General features: G+C 42.1%; 1 protein-coding gene across 1 annotated transcript in view; it reads right to left on the bottom strand.

Moving 5' to 3' along the window:
* Nucleotides 1-3,474: 3,474 nt before the first annotated feature.
* LOC110595205 (sickle tail protein homolog) overlaps nucleotides 3,475-9,011 on the bottom strand; it is a 17,355-nt gene continuing 11,818 nt past the window's right edge. Inside the window, exons 2-5 of the mRNA XM_021709991.1 lie at nucleotides 6,393-6,676; nucleotides 6,152-6,251; nucleotides 5,709-5,863; nucleotides 3,475-3,510 (exon numbers count right to left, since the gene is read on the bottom strand). Of these exons, the coding sequence (XP_021565666.1) occupies nucleotides 3,475-3,510; nucleotides 5,709-5,863; nucleotides 6,152-6,251; nucleotides 6,393-6,676 (575 nt within the window). The remainder of the gene's footprint in view (nucleotides 3,511-5,708; nucleotides 5,864-6,151; nucleotides 6,252-6,392; nucleotides 6,677-9,011) is intronic.

Raw genomic sequence — 9,011 nt, 5'->3', positions numbered from 1 at the left:
AAAAAAAAAAAAAAGAAAAGAATAGCATTTCCCAATTGTATATTTATTTACTCAGTGACCATGACTATAAGAGATTGCTGAACTACACAACTTTCTAAACTCAGTCATTTTAAATAAGCAACTTTCTATTATTGTAAACTATATAGAGAGATCTATTTTCAATAGCTATTTAATATACTCTGGAATTGAATAAGATTTATCTTTTAAAAAAGTGGCAGCCGGGAGTGGTGGTTCATGCCTGTAATCCCAGCACTTTGGGAGGCCAAAGCGAGAGGACTGTCTGAGCTCAGGGGTTCAAGACCAGCCTGGGCAACATAATGAGACCTGTCTCTATAATAAATCAAAAAAATAAGCTGGATATGGTAGCACACACCTGTAGTTCCAGCTACTTGGAAGGCTGAGGCAGAAGGAATACCTGAGTCTAGCAGGTCGAGGCTGCAGTGGCCGTGAACATGCCTCTGCACTCCAGCCTAGGCAACAAAGTGAGACTCTGACTCAAAATAAAATAAAATAAAGAAGTGGTAATTGGCTGGGTACAGCAGTTCACGCCTAAAATCCCAGCACTTTGGGAGGCCAAGGTGAGAGAATTGCCTGAGCCCATGGGTTTGAGACCAGCCCAAGCAACTTGGCGAGACCTCATCTCTACAATAAATCAAAAAATTAGCCGGGTGTGGTGGTATGTGCCTGTAATTCCAGCTACTTGGAAGGCTGAGATGGAAAGATCACCTGAGCCCAGCAGACCAAGGCTGGTGTGGCTGTGAGTGTACCACTGCACTCCAGCCTGGGCAATAGAGTGAGATTCTGACTCAAAAAAAAAAATGGTGACAATGGTAATGAAAGTCTTTCTTACCTTTCTTGCTGGACCCAATGTATATAATGTTATGATACTTGATGGAAATAGACGATGTTAACAAACTTAGGAAAAATTAAAGGTGGAAGAAACAAAACCAAGGTCAGTGATAAATGGAAAGACCACAGTCTACAAGTTCTGATCCTGGTTCAAAAGTTGATCTGGGGAAAGTTACTCAGCCCTTCTTAACTTCTTAACCACAATTTCTTCTTTCTGACTGACCAAACAGCAGTCAACCATTTAATTCTTGGACTCCCTGCCCCTCTCTATCTGTACCATTGATCACATTCTAACTGTATTAGAATCAGTGACTCATTCCTTCATTCAACAATTTTTTTTTTTTTTTTTAAGAAACAAGGTTTCACTATATTTCCCAGGCTGGTCTCCAACTCCTGGGTTCAAGCAATCCTCCCACCTCAGCTTCCCAAAGTGCTGGAATTATAGGCATAAGTGATCATGTCCCTCTATCAACAAATATTTTGGCTGTTGCCTAATTTAGGTTGTGAACTCCTCTAAATGCTGAGTTTACAAAGGTGATTAATACACAGTTTCCTCCATCCATAAGCTTATTCTAGGTGAGAGAAAGAAAATCAACAAAATGTAGCACAAGTCATGCATAGTGGCTCACATCTGTAATCCCAGCACTTTGGGAGGCAGAGGTGAGAGGATTGCCTGAGTCCAGGGGTTCAAGACCAACCTGGGCAACTTGGTGAGACCTGATCTCTATAACAAATCAAAAAATTAGCTGGGCATGGTGGTGCATGCCTATAGTTCTAGCTACTTGGAAGACTGATGGGGAAGGATCTCCTGAGGTCAGGAGGTTGGGGCTGAGGTGAGCTGTGATTGTTCCATTGCACTTCAGCCTGGGTAACAGAGACTCCAATTCAAATAATAAAATTTTAAAAAAATTTTTTTAGAAAAAGAATACAACATGATTAGATGATGGAATCTAAGTATGAAAGCTGCTATGACCTGCTCAGAAAGTACAACATTTGAGCTGGACCTCAAAGAAACTATCTTCGTATATGAATGCTTTATCTTTTACTGTACTGAAAACAAGGTTAAGTTGCATCATTTGCATCCTTCATGATACCTTTACCATGGTAAATGACAAATAAACATAGATGAGATAAATAATTGAAAGAAATACAAATTTGAAGCTTTCAATGAATGAAAAATACCAGTTTCAGTAGTATAATAAAAAGTATTCTCTAACAATAGAAAATGTGAACATCAGATACTCAAATATTTGTTGATTAAAAAGTCAAAATTATGTTAAATGCTAATTTTAAGTTATCTGAAATCATTTTAAAATAAGAACCTTTGAGATTCTTCTTTGGGACACCCTAAACCAGAATACTCTAATGCTAAGAGCTGCTATTGAACCAGTAAGAGGCTCTATCATTTTCTTTCTCAATACTTTATGATGCAAATATTGTTATCCTTTAACAAATGAGGAAACTGAAACAGAGAGAGATTTGTCCTTAGCCTCAAATCAATTAGCATATGGGGAAGGCTGGATCCCAACCAGTTCTGCCTGACCCCCAGAGCCACACCTTTAGCCACCAGGCAATGGGGACTCAGCCTGATGGCCTCCACAACTAAAAAAGCTCTGGGTATGTGAGGGAGTCAGTAAAGAGCACCATACTATTATGTGTTATAAAAATCACAGATATATCACAGATACATTATGCAGATAAGCATTATGTTTCAAGAGTCGCCACTTGCATTCTTTGAAGACTGTAAAAGGGAGTTATTGTAATCTCTTGGCTTTTCAATAATTTAGACTAAAGAAAACTCGACCAAGTCAGGTGTGGTGGCTCATGTTTGTAAGTCCAGCACTTTAGGAGGCCAAAGTGGGAGGATTGCTTGAGGTCAAGAGTTCAAAACCAGCATGAGCAACATAGTGAGATCTCATCTCTTTATTTATTTCTTTTTTTAAATTATGTTTTTATTTTTTTTTTGAGTTGGAGTCTCACTCTGTCACCCAGACTGGAGTGCAGTGGCTGCTCCCGGCCACCGCAGCCTCGACCTGCTGGGCTCCGGCGATCCTTCCGCCTCAGCCTTCCAAGTAACTGGAACTACAGGCGTGCGATACTACGCCTGGCTAATTTTTTATTTATTGTAGAGATGAGGTCTCGCCAAGATTCCCAGGCGGGTCTCGAACCCGTGGGCTCAGGCAATCCGTTCACCTCAGCCTCCCAAAGCGCGGGATTATAGGCTGAGCCACCGAGCCCGGCTTCATCTCTTTATAAAACAAAAAAGAAGAAGAAGAAAACTCTTCATTAACATATTTTTTGAAGGCTCAAATATAAATTTCTCAACCGTGAATCTTCCAGTGTTTGAATTCAGATTTTAAAAAAAGGCATGTACTAATTCTCATTATGTTTGATTCCAGGCAATTAGAAGCTGGATTTTTCTATTATCATGAAATTTCAAGTTAGGTGCCAGACACATCATTTTGAACACCTTATTCTCTGTCTTGCTCATTGGCTCTTTTTTTATTAAGGCCACTTCAGAAGGCAGCCAGGAAAACAGCCACCAGAAAAGGTAGCTGTATTTCTGATACTTAGAGCCTCTATGTCCAGAGAAGTACATGGGGCTTGTGTGATTAGACTTCCTCCTTAAAGCTGGTTGTGTCGTCTTCCTTCAAAGGAAACCTGGAATAACCCACAGTCAGAAGATCAGGGAGGAGCAAAAGGTTATCACAGAGAGAAGGACAGGAAAGAGGAAATGAACAGTAGGAGAACAAGAATGGAAGACAGAAGATGAGGTGATGTCTGTAGCAATTTCACAAGCCATGCCTACGCTGATCTCTGGCATCTTCTGTGTTGGTTGGGGTTTCCTTGCAGGTGCACGGTGGTAGAATAAAAATGTGGACACAAATTCATGTGTCAAAAGCTCTCCCCTTTTGGATGGTCAGCTTGGAACATGAAAGAGGCATTGAGACAGAATGTGGTGCTCATTCTTCCCCTGTTACCCAGAGAAGGGACAGCTAACCAGTCATGACAGGGCTGTGCCTTTTCGGGAGATGTATGTCATGGCAGATCAGAGCTTGAGGCCACCAAACCACACTCACTAGTCCCTTTCCTCAGCTACCATGCATCTGGGTAGTCTTATTATAACCAGGGTCCCCTTGTGATAGTTTTAACCCAAACCACCATCATCATAGTAGTAAGAATAATTATGACATTACAAATAATAATAGTAACAATAATAATTGAAATATTTTCGACATAGAAAAATATATCATTTTTAACAGGTTAATTTCTATATTTCTCAGAAAAATTAATACTTTTTTTTTAAAGACAGGGTCTCACTCTGTTGCCCACGCTACAGTGCAGTAGCCTCAAACTCCTGGGCTCAAGTGATCCTCCCATCTCAGCCTCTTGAGTAGCTAAGCTTACAGGCACATGCCACCAAGTCCAGTTAAGTTTTTAGATTTTTTTTGTAGAGACAGGGTCTTGCTGTGTTGCCAGGTTGGTCTCCAACTCCTGGCCTCAAGTGATCCTCCTGCCTTAGCCTCCCAAAGCATTGGGATTTCAGGCATGAGTCATTGTACCTGGTCAATACATTTTAACTTCTAAAGAATAAATATTCTCCCTCCTCTCTCAACCCATAATCCATTTTTTTAGCCTTGATCGCCCTTGCCCTTGTGCCCCTGGACACACACACACACACACACACACACTCTCTCTCTCTCTCTCTCTCTCTTTCTCTCTCTCTCTCTTTCTCCTTCAGTATATCCTTTGCCCATTTACTCAGACCACATTGTCTAATCTCATAAGCAGTCACCTTTAACTTGTAGGATTAGTGGAATAAATAAGGATTTTGAATTCACAGTTATCTGGGTTCAAATCTCAACTTTTCCTTAGCAAACTATGTAACTGCAACCTCTCTGAGTCTGAGTGTCCTCAGTTTGAACAGCTTTGGATAAAATATGGCGCCTTCCAAAATCTGACCTAGGGAGAGGCATAGATCTCATTAATTAACTGCACAGTGATGCTACAATCAATAGAAAAGAGGGGTATTTTCTATATATGCCTCCAATGAAAAGATAGCCTCTTTTCCTTAATCACTAAAGAATTAATCATCAGCCCATCTTGACAGGACGGCTGTTTCTTTTCTCTCCTTCTGGGCTTACTGTCTTTAGGCTGCATGAACAAAAAGCAAACAAAGTCCATACAGCCCATTTCACGGTTTTTAGGCACTTTGATAAAGATTCTCCAGAGGAGGCTGGGCTCAGTGACTCAGCCTGTAATCCCAGCACTTTGGAAGGCTGAGATGAGTGGATTCGAGACCCACCCGGCCAACTTGGCAGGACCTCATCTCTACAATTAAAAAAATTAGCCGGGCGTGGTAGCGCATGCCTGTAGTTCCGGCTACTTGGAAGGCTGAGGCAGAAGGATCGCTGGAGCCCACCAGGCCGAGGCTGCAGTGGCCAGGAGCATTCCACTGCACTCCAGTGTGGGCAACAGAGTAAGAATACAACTCAAAAAAAAAAAAAAAGATTCTCTAGAGAAGGTTGAGTTGAAGGAAGACTATGACATTGTGGATAAAGTATAGATTTACATTTATTCAGGCTGCTCCCAATCTCCATTTCCCTGGATAATCAAAAGCCAAGTTTCATTAGACAAATATGTGCAACTAACTGGCAAGATGGCAGACTTAAAACACTGAGCGCGCCTCCCTGCCTGGAGTGTGGAAATCAGTATCAGCCTGCCCTTCTTCCCGTCCCCACCCGCCATACATACGGCTAAGAACGTTCCTTTCCTATGCTCTCCAGACTTTAAAGGTCAATCTGATAACATGCCAGGGAAGTCCAAAAGGAGGCCTCACATCTCCTGTGACCCCAAACCTGCTCTGTCTGCTCAAAAGTAATTGCACACAGCCAAGAAACAAAAACATCCCTAGCCACAGTTGGGCGATGTCTGGCTGTCAAAATAACCAGAGAAAACAGGTAGCTGAAGACTGGAAAGGTAGCAGAAAACAAAGCGCGCAAAGGGAGCACATCTGTGATTAGAAAGCAAACGAAAAGCAGACACAAAACATTCATGTCAACTTCTTAAGGAAAAGAGGTTCATCACAAGCCTAAGCCTCTGTGCTCTATTTTACCATAAAAATGTATTTATGTATTTGTGTATTCATTCATTCATTCACAGAGCCAAGCCCTCAGGGCTTTCAGGGTGCACAGTGGTTGGCGTCACACCCTACTCAGTCAAGGAATACCCTTTCCATTTGTTTGCACTTTGGATGTATTTGTGGCTGAACATGAGAACACTCTTTTGGGGAAGTGCATACTCTCAAAGCCCTTCCTCTTTGGCCTGTCCTCTTGCTGCATTGGTAAAGAGGACTGAGCTTTCAGGCTGAGCCTTTCTACAGCCAGCTTCCTCCTCCCAAGCTGCAAAAGATATCTGGAACAACCAAATAGTAGGCACAGTCCACTAAACTATGTTTCCCGTTTATATTGAGGGTCACTTTGTTTCCCTCACGTTCATTTAAGAATTGAGCTATGCGAGTGAAAATGGCGGCATATCCGTACCTGGTCTCTCAGCCTCTCTTGGTGGCCCATGATTGCTGAGGCATGGTGGGGGTATTTCTGCTTCAGATGTTCTAGGAACGCTTCTCTCTTCCTATCCATCTCAGATGTTTGCATTCCCAGTATTTCTTTGGAACTTCGGGCCCCTCCTAAAGTGTGTCTCCTTGGGATGTTTCGAGAAGACTTGGAAACTGAAACACGACTGTTTCCATTAGAAAGGCGTTCCTTGGTCCTGCGGCATTCTGCATCTTCCGATGATGTTACATGCAGATTGCTTTTTCCTTGTTCTGAAAGGCAAACAGGCAAAAGACAAACAAAAAAAACCGGTTCACAATAATTTCACACTAGAAATCTTGTTTACAGAACATCAAGAGGATTTGCGGTAATTGTTAATGGAATGTAACTTAGCAAATCTTTTTCCCTCTCTCTTTTTTTAAAATTTTTTGCAGTAAGAATAAGGGTTGGGGGAATCCACAATCGAAGAAATACAAAAATTCGTACTTTAGAAATAAAGATGTTCTAGCAAAAACTGTTATTTCTGACTTTCTCGGAGGTTATTCTAAATGAGAACATTTGGTTAGGTCAGTTGTTTGCAGGTGACTGGGTTATCGCTGACCCTCATTCATAATTATATAGGAGTTAACTCCAGTGATTCTGATTATTTCTGTATTTTAAACAACAGTTTCATCCTGGTAACAGGATTTTTATATTTTTATAAGCTGAAAATTGTTTCTGAAACATCTGTTTCACCACCAAGAACAAAAATAGCTATCACCCTATACATAAGTCGGGTAATCACTGACACATGTGAACCACTTGAAAATTCTTTTTTTTCTTTTTTTTTGAGTTGGAGTCTCACTCTGTCGCCCAGACTGGAGTGCAGTGGCCGCTCCGCTCCTGGCCACCGCAGCCTCGACCCGCTGGGCTCCGGTGATCCTTCCACCTCAGCCTTCCAGGTAGCTGGAACTACAGGTGCGCGCTACCACGCCCGGCTGATTTTTGATTTATTGTAGAGATGAGGTCTCGCCAAGTTGCCCAGACGGGTCTCTAACCCGCGGGCTCAGGCAATCCACTCACTTCAGCCTCCCAAGCACGGGATTACAGGCTGAGCCACCGAGCCCGGCTCCACTTGAAAATTCTATTTCTCTTATTGGCATAAACCAAGGAAGCATAAGAATATCATAAGATGTATCCATCGAGGGGACATAAAGTCAAGGCTGAGACACATTTTACTTGAAGTGGACTTTACTTAACACACAATGAAAGGGAAGAGCTATGGTATGTCTTATTAGCCTGAGCTGGCTTGTAAAGAACAAGTTGGTGTCTGTGAAGAACAGATCACACTAAGGCATGCAACGTGTAGGAAATCTCAATTCATTCTCAAGGGTTGAGAAATGGGGTATCAGGTTTGAATATTCCAGTTAACTGAGAAAAGGCAGTTACTTCTTTCAAAAAAACAGATTAAGGAGCAGACTGCGGTGGCTCATGCCTGTAATCCTAGCACTTTGGGAGGCCAAGGTGGGAGGATTGCTTGAAATTTGGAGTTCGAGACCAGCCTGGCCAATATAGTGAGACCTCGTCTTTTTATTTTTAAAAGAAAAATGAAAGATAAACAAAAATAAAAAACCAGATTAGAGGAAGAAACTAAAGAACGTTCAGAAGTACTTTAGGAACTAGACAAGTTCTCTTCATGAAGCCTGGTTCTCTTCACAGAGAACAGTTCTTATACAGTATTGCAGATGCAGGCAGAATAATGTGTCCTTGTCCACTGAATTCCCTGGGAAAAGCACTAGGCTGGGTCTCAGGAGTCCTGGCTTTCAGCCTACACCTAGAACAAACAATTTCACCTCTCCTGGTCTTTTTCTTCCTTCCTTCCTTCCTTCCTTCCTTCCTTCCTTCTTTCCTTCCTTCCTTCCTTCCTTTTGAATCAGATGGAGTCTCTGTCACCTAGGCTGGAGGGCAATGTTACGATCACGGCTACTTCAGGCTCGGCCTGCTGGGCTCAGACAATCCTTTGGCCTCAGTCTTCAAGAAATTGGAACTACAGGCACTCACCGCACACCTGGCTAATGTTTTGATTTACTGTATAGAAACAAGGCCTTGCCAAATTGCCCAGGCTAGTCTTCAGTCCCTGGGCTCAGACAATCCTCTTACCTCAGCCTCCCAAAGTGCTGAGATTGAGCCACCATGACCTACCATGCCCAGCCTTATTTTTTTCATTAGTAAAATGAGGATGCTGGACTAGCATTAGATATGCGAAGAAGACCTCATCTCTACAATAAATCAAAAAATTAGCCAGCTATGGTGGCACGGATCTGTAGTCCCAGCTACTCAGAAGGCTGAGGTGGAAGGTTCACCAGAGTCCAGCAGGTTGAGGCTGTAGGGGCTGTAAGCATGCCACTCCACTCCAGCCTGGACAACAGAGTGAGACTCCAACTCAAAAAAATAAAAAATTTAAAAAACAAAAATAAAATAATAAATAATTTAAAAATAAATTTTCAACAGCAATATATTTGTTAAATATATATCTTTAAAAGTTAAGTGCACCGGGCTCGGTGGCTCAGCTTGTAATCCCACGCTTTGGGAGGCTGAGGTGAGTGGATTGCCTGAGCCCGTGGGTTC

This window comes from Carlito syrichta, unplaced genomic scaffold, assembly GCF_000164805.1.
Source record: "Carlito syrichta isolate Samal-C Ts95f unplaced genomic scaffold, Tarsius_syrichta-2.0.1 Scaffold287858, whole genome shotgun sequence".
Lineage (NCBI taxonomy): Eukaryota > Metazoa > Chordata > Mammalia > Primates > Tarsiidae > Carlito > Carlito syrichta.
The sequence above is the reverse complement of the archived record's forward strand: the minus strand, read 5'-3'. Positions and strand labels throughout refer to the sequence as shown.